This window comes from Neoarius graeffei, chromosome 3 (genome assembly GCF_027579695.1).
Source record: "Neoarius graeffei isolate fNeoGra1 chromosome 3, fNeoGra1.pri, whole genome shotgun sequence".
Taxonomy (NCBI): Eukaryota; Metazoa; Chordata; class Actinopteri; order Siluriformes; family Ariidae; genus Neoarius; species Neoarius graeffei.
In genome coordinates, this window is record NC_083571.1 from 9,259,676 (window position 1) to 9,279,491 (window position 19,816).

General features: G+C 41.1%; 1 protein-coding gene across 1 annotated transcript; it reads right to left on the minus strand.

The window, feature by feature from the left end:
* Positions 1-859: 859 nt before the first annotated feature.
* znf106b (zinc finger protein 106b) lies at positions 860-19,357 on the minus strand. The gene is made up of 9 exons (XM_060915793.1): positions 19,070-19,357; positions 15,195-15,256; positions 14,849-15,049; positions 11,188-12,345; positions 6,767-7,259; positions 4,508-4,550; positions 3,810-3,958; positions 1,934-1,994; positions 860-1,753 (listed from the first exon to the last, which is right to left on the minus strand). Exons 1-9 carry the CDS (start codon positions 19,208-19,210, stop codon positions 1,629-1,631), a joined length of 2,433 nt encoding a protein of 810 aa, XP_060771776.1. The 5' UTR covers positions 19,211-19,357; the 3' UTR covers positions 860-1,628.
* Between the last annotated feature and the right edge of the window lie 459 nt (positions 19,358-19,816).

A 19,816-nucleotide genomic window follows, 5' to 3' on the forward strand; every position in this document is an offset into this window, starting at 1 on the left:
GTATATAACAAAGTATTGAGATGAACTTTTGTTATTGACCAAATACTTATTTTCCACCATAATTTGCAAATAAATTCTTTAAAAATCAGACAGACAATGTGATTTTCTGGATTTTTTTTTCTCATTTTGTCTCTCATAGTTGAAGTGTACCTATGATGAAAATTACAGGCCTCTCTCATCTTTTTAAGTGGGAGAACTTGCACAATTGGTGACTGACTAAATACTTTTTTGCCCCACTGTACATACAGGACAACTTTTTGATGGAATAAAAACGTGTTCAATTCCCTTCTAGCAAGTTTCATTCATTTGGTTTGGCAGCATGCAATATTGTTAGCATATCGCTTATCCTACATGTATTACATCACTCTACCCAGTGGAGAATGAGCGTTGAGTATGGTTTACGATATTGCACGGTTGTCAAGACACGTCACACATCAGAAACGTAAAACCTCCATGCTAGCAAGCAACTGTGACAATTTGTAAACAAACATGGCTGCCAGGTTTGCTTCGTTAAATAACGAAGATTTTGAGAGACTTTTGAAAGAGAAAGAACACCCAAAAGGAATGTGTATCATAATAATAATAATAATGGCTGGCTTTTTTGTGGTATATCAGATATATTCCATTCCGCTAGCATGATATTGAACTCGCCTTCAACTTGAGTAGCTGAAAAATAAGAGTGGTGTATTTTCCAGTAAAACACTCACGTCCATATGATGGATAGAGTGTGTTGATACAATATTTAACAAAAATGCATAATCAGCAGTGTGATGTTTTCTGTGAGGAGACGTTTATCATTTATGGAAGGAGTTCTGCGGTTTCTTGGTAACATGACAAGCTGCAGAGTTTTGGGGAGTTTTTTGGTCTGATTTATTTCAACAGAGGACAGAAAAAAAAAGACATGTTGGTAATGGACACAAGTCAAAACAGGAACCAAGCTGTTTCATGAACATTAAATATGTGGATAAAAAAAAAAAAAACATTGTTCCATTATAAAATTGTAATTGTTGGTAAATTGATGTTGTAGAAGAGAAATAAGAAGTTTTGTTCCACATTGTCCTTGGAAAACAATAATAATAGCTACTTTGCGGTGTGATGTTGAAGTAACTCCACTTCATCACACTACTCCAACTTTGATCATTTTCCTTGAACAGCACCACACACACAATGTCAATGCTGTATGGAGAATAAACCCCACCCATATAACATCTACACAGAAAGAACACTTCAGTGCATAGCTAGAAAAATATACAGACAAATCTAATCAAGGAGAAAGAAAAAAAACACCTTTTAAGGCACACAGACCTAATCAGCCACTAAGGCTCCTCAGATCTTCAGAAACGCCCTCTACAAACACGGAGAACGTCTAAGAGGCTTGAGCTCATCCTCTCGGTCACACTGCTCATTTTTTTCTTTGCAATACCACAGTGTAAATTTGCAGTCGCTTCAACACACACCACACACACACACACACACAGTTACAGCCTGGTATTCAGCCGGGCCTCAGCTCCAAGCTGATGAAGGTGCGTCACAGTGCTTTCGGAGAGCTCGATGTGCATCTTTCTTCACTCAGAGACTGGAAGTAAAGCTCAGCTTAAATCAGTGCGTCTCTGATCGTCAGGAACCTCCTACACAACAGAAGAGAGATCCAGCGCCGTGTCCTGATGCTGCCTCAAGGCACCTGCGGCTCTCCGGCGAGTCTGAACAGCAGATCTGGGAGAATCTGCATCGGATGTCCGGTGAGGTCTGGAATCTGGAGAAAGTGTGAGGAGTACTTTGACAACTGAGAAGAGCTTTAAAATTTGCTTCGTTACATCATTTCATATAAGACAAGAAACAAAACGTTATTAAAAGCGGATCACTTTTGAAGGTCATGTATTAAAAATTGGTACTTCCCCCCTTTTCAATAATTTCACAAATGAAGAGCTCTTACTTTTTATTTTCTGCAGGATGTCTATACGCTTACTTCTAAGGGACGACATCTCATCAGTTACCTGAAAAAAAATTTTTTTTAATAATTTAAAAAAAAAATTGTATTTTTTTTTTAAATTAAAGACATTTAAAAGCATTTCCATAAACACTCTGACAGAACATTAGTAGCTGGTTAGAGGGAATATATTGTTCTGCGTTTGCACAAGCAAATGAAAAGGGACAAATCTGCGTCAGTTTTGCAAATTAGATACAAGACTATGAATCCAAATGATTAGCTCCGGAAAATTCATTTGGTGCAAAACCAGAAGCCAACCTCAGTTTCTACTTTTCCAGGTATTTCTGGCATTTTAAACAATACGTAACTGGGCCATTCTCAGAAAATGTGACAAATTCAGTTTTAAACATGAATGTTTTTTTTTCCTCTAAAACCATTAATCCTGGTACTCTATTATACATTTATTTTAAGAAAGAATTTAACAGAGCAGTTAAAAAAAAAATTGAGACAACTTGTCTGCCTTTGCAAACATTTTCATCTCATCTCATTATCTCTAGCCGCTTTATCCTGTTCTACAGGGTCGCAGGCAAGCTGGAGCCTATCCCAGCTGACTACGGGCGAAAGGCGGGGTACACCCTGGACAAGTCGCCAGGTCATCACAGGGCTGACACATAGACACAGACAACCATTCACACTCACATTCACACCTATGGTCAATTTAGAGTCACCAGTTAACCTAACCTGCATGTCTTTGGACTGTGGGGGAAACCGGAGCACCCGGAGGAAACCCACACGGACACGGGGAGAACATGCAAACTCCACACAGAAAGGCCCTCGCCGGCCACAGGGCTCGAACCCGGACCTTCTTGCTGTGAAGCGACAGCGCTAACCACTACACCACCGTGCCGCCCCTATATCATATTATCTCTCTCTCTCTCTCCAGGATACTGATCAGGTAAATATGAAATTTCGAGATGTCAGAGAAATTAACTGGCTTTGCCATTACCCCGAAATAATAAAGATAATGATGCTGCATGTTGAAAAAGTTTAGTTCGCGAAGTAGCAAGTTAAGATGGGATAATAAATGCATAATTTGTTTATCTTTTTTTCTGCACTCAGTGACCCAAAAATGCCATGACATGTCTTTACCGTTACTCTACAGGGTAACGGTAAAGACAATATGGGTAATGGTAAAGACAACAACTGGGCATTATTTTTTCATAATAATGATATCTATTGCTTTGTGAATTCATGAAATATGCTTTTTTGTCGATGGCACGGTGGTGTAGTGGTTAGCGCCGTCGCCTCACAGCAAGAAGGTTCTGAGTTCGAGCCCAGTGGCCGACGAGGGCCTTTCTGTGTGGAGTTTGCATGTTCTCCCCGTGTCTGTGTGGGTTTCCTCCGGGTGCTCCGGTTTCCCCCACAGTCCAAAGACATGCAGGTTAGGTTAACTGGTGACTCTAAATTGACCGTAGGTGTGAATGTGAATGGTTGTGTCTCAGCTCTGTGATGACCTGGTGACTTGTCCAGGGTGTACCCCGCCTCTCGACCATAGTCAGCTGGGATAGACTCCAGCTTGCCCGTGACCCTGTACAGGATAAGTGGTTACAGATAATGGATGGATGGATGCTTTTGTGTCTATTAAATATATTTACAGGGATTGTAACTAAAATTAGTGTAAACTAATGTCTTTTCTGTTACTTGTTACATTTTCTGAGAATGCCCCAACTCTGAGAAATGTAGAAAGCCTAAGAGCTGGGTGTAGATATTGTGGCTACAAAGATTTTTTATCTCAAAGTATTGGTTAAAAGCTGGTTTGTTGCTTGCTAGTGTGAAGGCAGGGTTAAAGGTTATCGTGCAGAAATATATGCCTGTAGCAGACCTGCTGTTTGATCATTTGAAGGCGCTGAACTTCCATGAAGGCAGTTTGGAGGACCGTTTGAGCCCTGAGCAGTTGACTGTCCACATCCTCCAGAGACTTGCACAACTCGTCCTCTCTCAGAGACATGACCAACAGTTCATTCACCTGGCCTAAACACACACACACCATATCCCGTAGAACTTGATCCTATAGACAGTTAAATGTCACACCAGTGCCATGCACAAGTATTCACAAAACAGCCCACACTATTGAAGAGTTTGTGTTACATTTTCAAATTAAAAAATAAAAAGTTGTGACTGAATAAAGTATTTGCTCACATTATTAGTTAAACATTGTCAACCTGTGTGCAATTCAAATGTCATGTGACCTCAATACAGGTCACCTGTTCCTGGAAGAACCTTGAATTCATTAGAGAATGCAGCCTGAGAAGCAACCAGTTGGCCAGGGGTAACATTCAACATGATGCTATCGCCACCGTGCTTCACTGTTAGGATGGTTTTCTCAGGATTTCCTGCGATTCTCCACTCTCTCATGAAAGCCAGCTTGGTGGACTGTCTTATCCAAGCTGCGAATCTCTCAGGCTCCTTCAGAGTCACCCTGAGCCTCTTGGTTTTTTGGGTAAGGCTAGCAACTCTTTGCTATTGGATGAATACTTATGCAAGGCACTGTATATTCTCATACGATGAGCTTTCACTTACGTTTTGGAGGATTTTTGTTCACCGCATCAGTGTTGGGAGAATCCTGTGGAAGCAAAAAAAAATAAAATTGTCAAGACGTTGAGATTATACAGTGGGTTGCAAAAGTATTCACACCCCTTGGTGTTTTTCCTGTTTTGTTGCATTAGAATTAAAATGGATTTTATGTTATGGACCCAACAAAATAGTCCAACTTGTTGAAGTGAAAAAAAACCCCCAAACAAACTAAAAACCAAAAAATTGAGTACACTTGTGTTCACCCCCTTTACTATGAAACCCCTAAATCAGAGCTGGTCCAACCAATTAACTTCAGAAGTCACACAATTAGTTGATTAAGGTTCACCTGTATGCAACCAAAGTGTCACATGATGTCAGTATAAATGCACCTGCCCCGTCAGGCCACCAAGTCTGCAACACGAAGACCAAGGAGCATTCCAGACAGATCAGAGACAAGGTTGTGGAGAAGTATAGATCAGGGTTGGGTTATAAAAAATATCCCCCAAACTTTGAGCATCCCATGGAGCACCATTAAATTCATTATAGCAAAATTGAAAGAATATGGCAACAAACATGACAAGAGGAGGCCGCCCACCAAAACTCACATACCGGGCAAGGAGGGTATTAATCAAAGATTCAACAAAAACACCAAACATAACACTGAAGTAGCTGCAGAGATGGGAGTATCTGTCTATCAGACCATGGAAGAGTGGCCAGAATAAAAAGTCATTGCTTAAAGAAAACACATTTGGTAGACTCCCCAAACATATGGAAGAAGGTTCTGTGGTCAGATGAGACTAAAATTGAACTTTTAGCCATCATGAGAAATGCTATGTGCGCTGCAAACCCAACATTCCCCCCCATCACCCCTTCAAGAACACCTTTCCCCACAGTAGTGCATGGTGGTGGCAGCATCAAGCTGTGGGGATAAATACAGGGCAATTCTAGAGGAAAACCTGTTTGAGTCAGCCAGAGGTTTGAGACTGGGATGAAGGTTCACGTTCCAGCAGGTCAATGACCCTAAACATACTGCTAAAGCTACACTGGGGTGGTTTAAAGGGAAACATTTAAATGTCTTGGAATGGCCTAATCAAAGCCCAGACCTCAATCCAACTGAGAATCTGTGGCATAACTTGAAGATTGCTGTACACCAACGCAACCCATCTAACTTGAAGGAGTTGGAGCAGTTTTGCCTTGAGGAACGGGCAAAAATCCCAGTGGCTAGATGTGCTAAGCTAATAGAGGTGACATGCCCCAAGAGACTTGCAGCTGTAATTGCAGCATATACTTATGCACACTCAATATTTCTGTTTTTTTTGTCTTATTATTTCTAATTATTAATAACCTAATTGAATAATTATCCAATTATTGTTTGTGTCACTATAAAAATATTTTGGTAGGCATGGTGTATAAATATCAAATGGTACAAACCCAAAAAAATCCATTTTATTTCCAGGTTGTAACGCAAAGATTCACTCAATTCACAATTTGATTCGATTCACGATGCTGGGTTCATGCTTCAATTTTCCCACACTATTTTTGAAAAAAAAAATTTTAAATTTAGAAAATTTTATTACTAAAAAAATGCAACATTTATTTTCCTAATTCTTAATCAACTTAAGTATTCCTTTTGTTAATTAAAAAAAAACCTTTTGTTTCTTTCTTTCTTAATAACCGACAATAATTATTTACCACATTTGTAAAGGTCGGAGGAAAATATAATAGCCTATGAACTGAAATATTCCTTTTATTAAAAATGAAAAAGTTAATCAGAAATAGACCTTTTCTTAATAAACTTAACATACATTTGTTCTACCTCTATTTGCTCTTCGCCCTTCTTTATCTTTCAGCCATCTGTAAAAATACAGCTCTGATTTCTTGTTAAATTTATTTGTACAATCACATGACAGCTCTTTACCATTTTAGAGCCATTTTCACAGCATTTGAGCTGTGTTACTTCTACCTACAGTGAAGTCATGTGCATTCCTGCTATTGTATGTGATTCCATACTCTGCTGTCTAAACAATGCAATTACAGCTTTGAAAAAAAAAAACCTAAGATTACCAAGCCTGATAATCATTATGATTCATTTTTTATTTCACTGATTCAAATCATAAATTTGTATCGCGATTTATCATCACACACCTAAATGCAACCAAACAAGAAAAACACCAAAGGGGGGGGATACTTTTGAAACCCACTGTATTTTAACTCATTATTTCCTTATTATTTATATAATACAGTGGTGTGTGTGTACATATGTACCTGCTTTTCCTGTTTTATTTGTCCAACAGGGATGTACTCGATTCGGCTGTGGTCAGTTTTTTCCAGCCTCGTCTCTGTACTTCTGTCTGGTGGTGGCAAGTTCTGTCGTCTTCCTAAAGCTCTGGTTTCTGACACATTATCATCATTAATACCACAGTTTTCCAGACGATCTATACCAAACTCAGAAGACCTGCTCATCTCTGAGGTGCTGCGATTTTCTCTGACATCTCTTTGCTTCTGTTTCTCTGGCCATGAAGTGCGATTAGTGGTTTCCACAGTCTTTCCTTGGTCTTGTCTCTCAGTAGGATGGGTCTCGGCTGGTTGGGATCTACATACGTCTTTGCTCGAGGGATCGACTGAGCAAGGTAGAATTCCAGGGTCACACTCGATGGACGCCCACTGGAAGCCTTCGTCTAACTCCAAGTGCGTAACTTCTTCAGCCGTGAGTCCTTGTGAATCAGGAGGTAGCGGAGTCACGAGCTCAATCCCGAACCTTCAAAAGGACACCAAGGACATAATTTAGGTACAAATAATTCTATAACAGCAAATATATGCTCACTGGCCACTTTATTAGGAACACCCATCCACCTGCTGCTTTATGTAGTGCTCTAATCAGCCAGTCCCTTAATGTTCAAACATCAGAACGGGAAAAATTGTGATCTCACAGTGAAGTGTGACTTTCTTTCACTGGGGTATGGGTGTTGGTTTGGTTTGAGTATTTCAGAAACCGCTGATCTCCTGCGGTTTTCACACACAACAGTCTCCAGAGTTTACACAGACAGAATGGTGCAAAAAACAAAAAAAACCTTGAGTTGGGTGAGGGACAGTTCTGTGGGTGGAAACAAACATCTTGTTGATAAGAGAGGTCAAAGGGAAATGGCCAGGAAGGATATAGTAACTCATAGAATCACTCTTTACTACGGAAGCCGAGAGAGGCCCTTCATATAATCCTTTTTTTTATTCATCTTGTTATCCCGAGATAACGACATAATTAATTCAGGATCTCGAGAAAACAACACAACTAAGGCTACGTTCACACTGCAGGCTGAAGTGACTCAAATCCGATCTTTTCGCCCATATGTGACCTGTATCCGATCTTTTATTGACAATATGAACGACACAGATCCGATTTTTTCAAATCTGACCCAGGCCGTTTGGATATGTGGTCCTAATTCCGATTCCTATCCGCTCTTCTCATATGCGACTTCAGTCTGAACCGCCAGGTCGCATTCATCCGACTTACACGTCATCAACAAGCCACAAACGTCACTATTCTGCGCTGAAGTAGGCGGTGGGTCTCTCAAAAAAAGTTACAACATGGCGCATAATCACGGGCGCAGATGGGGGGGGGACGGGTGGGATTCGTCCCACCCAGATTTAAATTCACCTCGTTCGGTCCCCCCCACTTATAGGAAGGAAAAAACGTCTATGCTGTCTTTCTTTGCATAAGGCAAACCTCACGGAAAAATCAAAAGACTAATTACCATTCGGTTTATTGAGGTGCACAGCAGTGTATACATAGTTGCAACAACTCACATAAAACAAAACAAAGACTGATATTCGGTTGGTTGAGCTGCGCAGACTGCACAGGTTGCGAGCTCGAGCTTGGTTGCTATGGTAACCCACAAGTTTGACAGGCATATCGGGGTTGGGGTTGGTTTGCTGGCAGCTTTGTCCCCCCAGTTCAAAAAACGTATCTGCGCCCCTGCGCATGACATCAATGCGAGGGACGCTTTGGGCTGTGAAGGTTCTGAATCTTCTCAATGGAAGGACGCAGAGGTTAGGGAGCTGATTTCCATTTGGGGGGGATGCAGCTATTCAAGCTAGATTGGATGGGTCATACCGCAACCGGGCGGTTTTACTTCCGTAAACACTGGCCATGCTCACTGCGTGTGACGTCGTCGTATCCTGCAATGCGCATGCGGAACACTTTTAGGTCGCTTTTCGTTCATACTGAGGATCACATACAAGTCGCATATATTTGTTAATGTGAACGACCTCACAAAAAAATCGGATTTCACAAAAAAATCGGAATTGAGCATTAAGCCTTGCAGTGTGAACGTAGTGTAATTCGAGATCTCGAGAAAACAAAACCGTTATTTCGAGATCTCGAGAAAACAAAACAATTATTCCGTGATCTCGAGAAAACAAAGCAATTATTTCATGATCTCGAGTAAACAGCTGAGAAATGGTTCATTCAGGTGCGCCAAGAGACTTGTGATATGCTGACTTCGGGGCTATTTCTCATTCTGTATAGACGCAACTTTGGTCATTAGAATGTCTGGAATAATCGATCACCTAATAAGGCAATATTTTGATCAGGGGTTGACACAGGGAGAGATTGCATTAAGTCTTTTAATAAGGGATCATTTCAAAATTAGTCCGCGGCGCCTCCGCAGAAGACTGGCCCGGCTTCGTCTCTACCGACGGAGATACAGCGATCCAGCTGAGATCATGAAATAATTGTTTTGTTTTCTCGAGATCACGGAATAATTGTTTTGTTTTCTCGAGATCCTGAATTAATTATGTCGTTATCTCGGGATAACAAGGTGAATGAAAAAAGATTATATGAAGGGCCTCTCTCGGCTTCCGTACTTTACAACCGTGGTGAGCAGAAAAGCAAAAACAGAAGAACACATTGGGTTCCACTCCTGCAGCCAAGAACAGGGAACTTGGAATCAAGAACACGTTCCTATTAAAGTGGCCGGTGAGTGTTGTTATTAATAATAATAATAATAATAATAATACAAAATAACATGGTCTCCGTTGTCTCAAAAATGTTTGCAGAATAAACTATATTAAATAAAAAAGCAGCACTTGGTAGAAAATTAACAGCAAATATATATTATTAGTAGTTTTATTTATTCTTCTATTTATTAACTCGTCTTCAGTAAGCATTTAAATCCTGCTCATGGTTGCAGTGAATCCATCCCCGGGACGCTGTGTGCGTCCACACTCAAACACACGTTTACGCCCACAGGTATTTTGCATACCTGCAAACTCGTCAGAGAAAAAAAGGTGACAGTGTCCGGGGGGGGGGGGGGGTGCGGATAATGGTGACGCCGACGCCGACACTGAACTCAAGTAAGTATTAAGAAATAAGAAAACAATAAAAGAACCAAAACACAAATTATATTATACTGAAAAACATTTATTTTTTCCTTCTCTAGCCTGGACAAGGGCTTCACAAACACTCTTACGCACGCAAACACCATGGAGGGAAACTGAAAAACACTATTTTTCAGTATGTTTTGCATGAATAATGAAAATGAATGAATACTGATGCACGAGTTTTAAAGATCATAGGATGAATCGCAGCTCCCTGTGCGTCTGTTTTGCAACAATGAGACTGTTGCGCAACATTTTATGTAATCTTGCAATGTTTTACTATCAGTGCGCGATTTATCAGCTTCAATTTGCCACGCTTTGTCACTAGTATATAAACTCTGTATAGTCAGCTGCTTCAGACCACCACTGACCATGGATGCTGCTGCACCAATACCTCCTCGCCGTCTATTGGGATTGCTGAATGTCCGAGTACAACTCCAAGAACTCCAGCGAAGATGTTTGGGCGTGCTGGCATTACTTATCCGTCGTTGACTCTAACCTGACTCGTACGTGCACTCGTACCATGGATTCGTTAATTGCACGAGCGCCGCGCGTTCAATCGTCCAATTACCAGATGATTTGCACCACCCTATCGCACAACACCTGCTTTCATTGTACAACAGTCGCAAGAGATATCGCAAGATTTCATGCTTTTGCATTGCACAACGTTCGCTTTAGACGTGCAGGTTTTGCACGACTACTTTTTCATATGCGATTATTTCGGCAAGTTAACGATCAATATGAAAATGTATCGGTCGCACGAATGTTTGGTCGCTTCTGATCGTGATCCAATTGTGAAACGTGCTTTAGCAAACAAATATCTGTTGTTTTAGCTCCAAAAAGGCTGACTTGCCTTCAATTACCATCAGAGTTTCCACATTAGGTTCAGGGGTCCTTTATAAATGTCAATTATAAGAATTGTCCAATAATGGCCTATAACATGGCAGCAAGCCCACCCCCCCTCTCTTGACAGGCGCGAGCTCAGTTGAGATTACGATCGGCCCAGATGCCGCCCCCCCCCAAAAAAAACTCTCCGGTTCTACACGATTCACGTGAATGACCCAATTGACAATGAAAAAGGTGACTGTCGCCAAAAAGCAACAAGTTTGCAGGTATGATTTTTGGGGGGGGGGGGGGGGGGGGGATACAAATTTTTGCACCGAGTGTGTATGAGGAGATTGTGATTTACTGCATGAGATAATTAGCTAATGAACACTGCACTCCATTCTGAATAATTAACTTCAAAACAAACACAAAAATTGAAAAACCGTGATCACGGCGAAATGAATGAGCGTCACCTGCTCTGCACTCACCTGGGCATGCCCTTCTCCCTCTGCAGCTTCCTGTGTGTCGCTTCCTCATACATCTCCTTCCAGTTGAGGCGCCACTGCGAGCTCTTCGAGCTGATGAGCTTCTGCAGCGCCGGCTTCAGCACCCGCGACTCGGCCGCCTGGCTCGGTTTCTGGGGTGCGTGGATTCCTCGGGCCACCTTCAGGTTGGGTTTGTTGGCTTCCGTTTTGCTGACTGATCGGCTCAACAGGGTCGGGAGGACGTTTCTGGTCTGGGTGGGTTCTGGTTTCTGGTCTGGGTCAGCACTGGATGATGGAAGGCTGGTTTCCTGTTGATGTAGAGATGATTTTCTCGTGATCTGGCAGACTTCAGGTTTTTGACTTTTTATGGATGACTTTTCAGAGAAATTCGGAACGTCTGAAAGTGTTGTTTCTTTGCTGTCTTTGTGTTGCTTTGATCCTTCGCCAGGATCAGGATCTTTTGAAGAACCGACAGTCAGATGCTCCTCCGCCACAGACTTACGGATGTTCTTCAGCATTACAGACAAGGGATCCGTGTGGCTCTGGACCAGCCCTGGAGCACGGAGCAGTGCAGCTGACTGACTCGCATGCTCACTGTCCACTTTTTCACCACAACCAGATGGAGTGAATCTGGGCTTCATGGATGGAACATCTCTCAAATATTGCTTCTTCGCAGGTGGAGAATCAGAGACATGTGAATCGCATGATCTCTTCTGAGAAAGCACGACTTCATCCTGCTTTCTGGATGTGTCCTGGCTCTGCTGCGATTCATTTTCCTTCCAGACAGAAAAATTTTCCTGTACAGCGTCGCTTGTGAAGTTCACATCTTCCTTCATGGACCATGTGACGGACTTGGAACATTTTGTCTGCGAACAAACACTGTTCAAGCCAACACTCTGGGCTCTGTCGTCATTTCTAGACTCGAGAACAGGATCTGCGTCCATCTTTCCCGGTTTGTTTTCATTATTAATTGGACATGCGACACTTTTATTGTCACTCTGTTTCGATTTCGCGGCGTGTGAGCCAGGTGGGACGAAACCTTTACCCAGTTTTCCCCAGTGTGCTCCATCTTTCGTCTGTGATTTCTGATTCGATGCTTTTTGGACTTTCGCTGCCTTTCTCTCTAGCAACTTTTTCAGCTTTTCTTTTTTCTTCTTCAGTCTAACAGTAAGGACAGACAGGACACACAGCCTTAAAGTTAAAGTCAATTCAGAGCTTTGGATTGTATACCTACAGTTTCATTAGTCAAGCCCGAAATTATTCATACCCCTGGCAAATTTTGACTTAAAGTTACTTTTATTCAACCAGCAAGTTTTTTCTTGATTGGAAATGACACAGGCGTCTCCCAGAAGATAATAAGACGATGTACAAGAGGCATCACTGTGGAAAAAAATATTTCTCAGCTTTTATTTACATTTGAACAAAAAGTGGCATGTCCAAAATGATTCATACCCTTCTCAATAAATCAACAGAAAAGCCTTTATTGGCTATTACAGCAATCAAACGCTTCCTATAATTGCTGACCAGCTTTTTGCATGTCTCCGCTGGTATTTTTGCCCATTCATCTTTAGCGATGAGCTCCAACTCTTTCAGGTTGGAGGGTCTCCTTGCCATCACCCTGATCTTTCGCTCCCTCCACAGATTCTCAATTGGATTTAAGTCAGGACTCTGGCTGGGCCACTGCAAAACGTTAACGTTTTTGTCCGCTAACCATTTCTTTACCACTTTTGCTGTGTGTTTTGGGTCGTTGTCGTGCTGAAACGTCCACTGGTGCCCAAGGCCAAGTTTCTCTGCAGACCGCCTGATGTTGTTGTTGTTGAGAATCCTGATGTACTGCTCTTTTTTCATGGTGCCGTTTACTGCGATTAGGTTCCCTGGTCCATTGGCTGAAAAACACCCCCAAAGCATTAGGTTCCCACCACCATGTTTGACAGTGAGGATGGTGTTCTTAGGGTTGAAGGCTTCTCCTTTTTTACGCCAAATAAAGGACACATCATTGTGGCCAAACAATTCAATTTTTGTTTCATCTGACCGTAAAACAGAAGACCAGAAGTCTTGTCTTCTTTTTGTCCAGATGAGCATTTGCAAAGGCCAAGCGGGCTTTTGTGTGCCTTATCTGGAGAAGTAGTGTCCTCCTTGGTCTGCGTCCGTGGAACTCAGCAGCGTGCAGTGTCCGTTGGACTGTCTGCCTTGAGATCTCGCCACCAGCAGAGCCCAGATTCACCAGGATGGCCTTGGTGGTGATCCTTGGATTTTTTTTTCACCTCTTTCACCATCCTCCTGGCCAGCACAGGTGTCACTTTTGGCTTCCGACCACGTCCTCTGAGATTTTCCACAGTGTAGAACGTCTTGTATTTTTTAATAATACTTTGCACTGTAGCCACTGGAACTTGAAAACATTTAGAGATGGCCTTATAGCCCTTTCTTGACTTGTGAGCAGCCACAATGCGCAGCCGCAGGTCCTCAGTGAGCTCCTTTGTCTTAGCCATGACTGTCCACAAGCCAACTGCAGAGAGCTGCTGTTTTTCACCTGTTGAGTTGATTAAAACAGCTGTTCCCAATTAATCAGGGTAATTAGGATGCTTTAGAACAGCTTGGACTATTTGGAATGGTATAGAACTTTGGATTTTCACTGCAAAAAATGATCTCTTGTTGAGAGAAAATATCTTTAATATGGGTGAATTTATCTATTATTTCTTATTAGAAGTTTACGAGAACTCAAATATAAGATTATTTAGCTTACTCTGAGACGCTTTTACTAATTTCAAGCCTTAAATTTTCTTATTCTATTGGCAGACAATTTTGCTTCTTTCTAGAATTGAATGCTTAAAATGAGCAAAATTATCTGCCAATAGAATAAGAAAATTTAAGGCTTGAAATTAGTAAAAGCGTCTCAAAGTAAGCTAAATAATCTTATATTTGAGCTCTAGTAAACTTCTAATAAGAAATAATAGATAAATTCACCCATATTAAAGATATTTTCTCTCAACAAGAGATCATTTTTTGCAGTGTTCCCATAGACTGTGACAGTTTGCAAAGGGTATGAATAATTATGGACATGCCACTTTTTGTTCAAATGTAAATAAAAGCTAAGAAATAATTTTTTCCATAATGATGCCTCTTGTACATTGTCTTATTATCTTTTGGGAGAAGCCTGTGTAATTTCCGGTCAAAAAAAAAAAAACTTGCTGGTTGAATAAAAGTAACTTTAAGTCAAAATTTGCCAGGGGTGTGAATAATTTCGGGCTTGACTGTGTATATATGTTCACTCTTCGGTCCAGTAGAGCTTCGGGGCCTCAGTGTTTGGACCCTTGATATATACTGTATTCAGTAGGCATGTAACGATTATATCGTGCAACAATAAATCACGATACAAATTTAAGATTCAAATTGATAAATTTTTTAATTAACATTTTATTTTTAATAAAAGAAATATTTTTGTTAATAGGCTATTAAAGTTTACACCAATCTTTGGGTAAATAATTATTGTTGGTTATTAAGAAAATGACTTTATATATATATATATATATATATATATATATATATATATTTAAGTTAATCACGAACAAGAATTTTTTTTTTTTTTTTTTGCGAATATAATTTATTTTATTTTTTGCAAAAATATCACCAATCCTTTCAAATCGTTCCTAGCATTCAGGCTTACTTTAACTTGTGGCGGTTGCGATCTCTCTGAGCCCAGAGAGGTTTCAACTCGTCGTAATTGTACTCCAATGTAAAACCTTTCTCTCTGCGCTGCTTCAGGGAATTCAGGTTGTTTTTGTGCTCATGGGTATTAATGTGTATTCTGAATTGCTCCAAGCCCAGCACAGACACATCACACGCCCAACACTTGTGCATCAGCTCCCTGAAGGAATAACAACAATCAGATCATTTTTGAAAGAAGTCTACACCACTTCACTGGCAAATGCATCACTTTTTACATTTTATTTTTTGAAACATTGATCAAAATAATACAAAAATAAGAGTTTGATCAGCTGTGGCAAACCTACCCGCCTGTAAGTGTCTCGAGCGCCTCATGGTGCAAGTAGCTATGCATGTGTTTATCCGGGTTCTAGTCAGAAAAAAGAAGAAATAATGTTTAAGAAGGTTGCGTACAGTTCTGGATCTAGGAGTGATGTGAAAGTGAGACACTCCACAAGTACACAAGGATACGTAAAGGCAGATCAGTGTAGCAGCAATATTGGCATTAAAGAGTCTCATAAATAAAGTCTACAGCTGTACAGTGACATTGAGACGTTTTGAGTGATATCGAAGTGTTCGGTGACTTTTCAGGCTTTGTTTGAAGTCAGACACCAACTCAGTTCTTCGGAAAGTTTATTCCACCAACTGGAAATTCTTGACGCACGTCTTCAAGGATGGTGGGTCCAGTCAAGGCATCCATCAGTGTTTATATTTTGATGCATCCAGCTCTCAGGAAAGGACAGAGCAGGCTATACTTCCTGAGGAGGCTGCAGTCCTTTAACATCTGCAGGAAACTCCTGTGGATGTTCTATCAGCCCGTGGTCGCCAGTGTCCTGTTTTACACCGTGGTGTGCTGCGGACACATCCAGGCTGGACAAACTGATCAGGCAGGCCGGCTCTGTGGTCGGCATGAAGCTGGACTCTCTGGTGATGGTGGCAGAGAATAGGACTATGGACAAACTACTGAACATCATGGACGATACCAGTCACCCTCTGCACACCGTCATCAGCAACCAAAGGAGCCTGTTCAGTGACAGAATGCTCCTTCCTACAGTGGTGCTTGAAAGTTTGTGAACCCTTTAGAATTTTCTATATTTCTGCATAAATATGACCAAAAACATCATCAGATTTTCACACGAGTCCTAAAAGTAGATAAAGAGAACCCAGTTAAACAAATGAGACAAAAAATATTGTACTTGGTCATTTATTTATTGAAGAAAATGATCCAATATTGCATATCTGTGAGTGGCAAAAGTATGTGAACCTTTGCTTTCAGTAACTGGTGTGACCCCCTTGTGCAGCAATAACTGCAACTAAACGTTTGCGGTAACTGTTGATCAGTCCTGCACACCGGCTTGGAGGAATTGTAGCCCATTCCTCCATACAGAACAGCTTCAACTCTGGGATGTTGGTGGGTTTCCTCACATGAACTGCTCGCTTCAGGTCCTTCCACAACATTTCGAATGGATTAAGATCAGGGCTTTGACTTGGCCATTCCAAAACATTAACTTTATTCTTCTTTACCCATTCTTTGGTAGAACGACTTGTGTGCTTAGGGTTGTTGTCTTGCTGCATGAACCACTTTCTTTTGAGATTCAGTTCATGGACAGATGTCCTGACATTTTCCTTGAGAATTCGCTGGTATAATTCAGAATTCATTGTTCCATCAACGATGGCAAGTCATCCTGGACCAGATGCAGCAAAACAAGTCCAAACCGTGATACTACCACCACCATGTTTCACAGATGGGATAAGGTTCTTATGCTGGAATGCAGTGTTTTCCTTTCTCCAAACATAACACTTCTCATTTAAACCAAATATTCTATTTTCGTCTCATCCATCCACAAAACATTTTTCCAATAGCCTTCTGGCTTGTCCACGTGATCTTTAGCAAACTGCAGACGAGCAGCAATGTTCTTTTTGGAGAGCAGTGGCTTTCTCCTTGCAACCCTGCCATGCACACCATTGTTGTTCAGTGTTCTCCTGATGGTGGACTCATGAACATTAACATTAGCCAATGTGAGAGAGGCCTTCAGTTGCTTAGAAGTTACCCTGGGGTCCTTTATGAACTCGGCGACTATTAGATACCTTGCTCTTGGAGTGATCTTTGTTGGTCGACCACTCCTGGGGAGGGTAACAATGGTCTTGCATTTCCTCCATTTGTACACAATCTGTCTGACTGTGGATTGGTGGAGTCCAAACTCTTTAGAGATGGTTTTGTAACCTTTTCCAGCCTGATGAGCATCAACAATGCTTTTTCTGAGGTCCTCAGAAATCTCCTTTGTTCGTGCCAGGATACACTTCCACAACCATGTGTTGTGAAGATCAGACTTTGATAGATCCCTGTTCTTTAAATAAAACAGGGTGCCCACTCACACCTGATTGTCATCCCATTGATTGAAAACACCTGACTCTAATTTCACCTTCAAATTAACTGCTAATCCTAGAGGTTCACATACTTTTGCCACTCACAGATATGTAATATTGGATCATTTTCCTCAATAAATAAATGACCAAGTATAACATTTTTGTCTCATTTGTTTAACTGGGTTCTCTTTATCTACTTTTAGGACTTGTGTGAAAATCTGATGATGTTTTAGGTCATATTTATGCAGAAATATAGAAAATTCTAAAGGGTTCACAAACTTTCAAGCACCACTGTAAGTGCAGGATGAACAGACTTAAAAACTCCTTTGTCCCTCACGCCATCAGACTGTACAACTCCTCTCTGGGGGGAGGAAGGGTAAGAGGAGGACAGAGGACGGGAAGGAGCAGTAGCCTAGCCTGACAATAAGCAATACCGGACAATGTGCAATACCTCTCCTGTTGGACTTTTTCTTTCTTTCTTCTTTTCCCATATCTTATTCTTTTTTATATTTGTATATGTAAATACTTGGCGGCACGGTGGTGGAGTAGTTAGCGCTGTCGCCTCACAGCAAGAAGGTCCGGGTTCGAGCCCCGTGGCCGGCGAAGGCCTTTCATTTCATTTCATTTATAGTTTATTTGGCAGGGACAATGCAGTGCACATTATTACAAACATGACGTGGCAAAGCCATGACAAAACTTGTAGATGTGAATACATAGGAGGTTTGTAGCCAAATGGCTAGTTTGCAACCCCTGTCCCTGATCAGGCTACCTATTATAATAAAATATCACATTAAACAAAAATTATACAAATATATGCTATTTTAAAACATGCTTGCTGTAGCATAAAAACCTTATACCAAAAAATAAACAACACAGATAAACAAAAAAGATAAACAACACCACTTGTGTATACAGACAGTATATGGTGTGTGTATGTGTATGTGTATATATTATCTATTGCCTGTCCTGATGGCTGCATTTTTGGTTTGCCTTAAGAAATTGTTTTACTTTTTTGTTAAATATTTTAGGCTCAGTCTGTGTTTTTATTTCCGATGGTAAGTCGTTCCAGAAATTTGTCCCAAGTATTGAAAAACTTGACTGGCCAAAACTGGTTTTCTGTGCGGAGTTTGCATGTTGTCCGCGTGGGTTTCCTCCGGGTGCTCCAGTTTCCCCCACGGTCCAAAGACATGCAGGTTAGGTTAACTGGTGACTCTAAATTGAGCGTAGGTGTGAATGTGAGTGTGAATGGTTGTCTGTGTTTATGTGTCAGCCCTGTGATGACCTGGCGACTTGTCCAGGGTGTACCCCGCCTTTCGCCCGTAGTCAGCTGGGATAGGCTCCAGCTTGCCTGCGACCCTGTAGAACAGGATAAAGCGGCTACAGATAATGAGATGAGATGTAAATATTTAATTTATCTACAAGTTTTTTCTCTATTTTCTATTCTCTGTTTATCCTGTAATGATGCTACTGGAATTTTAATTTCCCTGAGGAAACCCTCCCAAAGGGACCAATAAAGTTCTGTCTAATCTCAGGAAGCTACAAGCGATGGCATGATGTTGGAGAACTTTGAGATTTCTGGATCAAGTTGGTGTACAGGAGAAGACCAGCAATGAGCTAGTCTACCACATGAGGACTAGCACCAGTGTCCAGCCCTATAAATGCCATCAGATTCTGATCATCAGGAAAGATCTGATTCAGAGTTTCAGAGCTTCAGAGATGGATCTCCGTATCAATCAGTCCTCAGCACGTCTGGGAATAACAACCTTCTGAGCTGCATGTCTGTGATCATAACCTGTATTAATGTTCTGTGACCCACCTGAGACCCATACATCTGAAGACAGATGTGACATTTCGTCTCTTTTCCTTTTTTGTTCTTCTTCTTCTTTTTCTTCTTCGTCGCTGCTGGAGGTTCTCCTCCTCCTCCTGTCACAGCAGTGGACTGGACCTCGGCTCTCATCAGTACTTTTGTTTGTTTGTTTGTTTTATGCTTATGTTGTGATTTAATAATAACCGAGCAGGCTAACTAGTCTCTCTAACTTTACACATGGACATGAAAAACTCCTAACGGTCTGGTTTCCACTGATCTGGGGTCAGAGAGTGTGAACTAAACCCTATGTAACCAACTGCACACGAGCTGCGTCACTGATCTCAGATTACAGTTGAACGTGTAATTGCGCTTCGTCGCCACGAGGCGGCGCGTCTTTCTTCTTCGTTGGTTAGTTGGTCATGGTTTGCTGTTATTATGCTCATAGTTCCCCCTAGCGGCCGTATGGCGGCATTACCTCACATTCGCGCGCTCTCAATGCGATAAACAGGAAGTGTTATTATTTTTATTTTTAATTTTTATTGAACAGATTTCTTCTATACAATCAACTTGACTTTTGAACAAACGAACAAACAAATAAAAATAAATTATTATGGATTTTTTAAAACACATAAGACTAAAAAAATCTCAGGTGCATATAATAAAAAAGCAAAGCAGAACATATACAAGAGTTTGAAAGGAAAACAAACAAACAAACAAACAAACAAACACACAAACATAAGTGATTATGGCATTTTT

Excerpts from the sequence above, each read along its gene's own strand:
- znf106b (XM_060915793.1), bottom strand. The coding sequence starts at position 19,210 with ATGAGAGCCGAGGTCCAGTCCACTGCTGTGACAGGAGGAGGAGGAGAA. Across the intron at positions 15,257-19,069 it reads TTCAGATGTATGGGTCTCAG|AACCCGGATAAACACATGCA; the intron begins GTGGGTCACAGA and ends TTTTCTGACTAG. Across the intron at positions 15,050-15,194 it reads CTCGAGACACTTACAGGCGG|GGAGCTGATGCACAAGTGTT; the intron begins GTAGGTTTGCCA and ends TTATTCCTTCAG.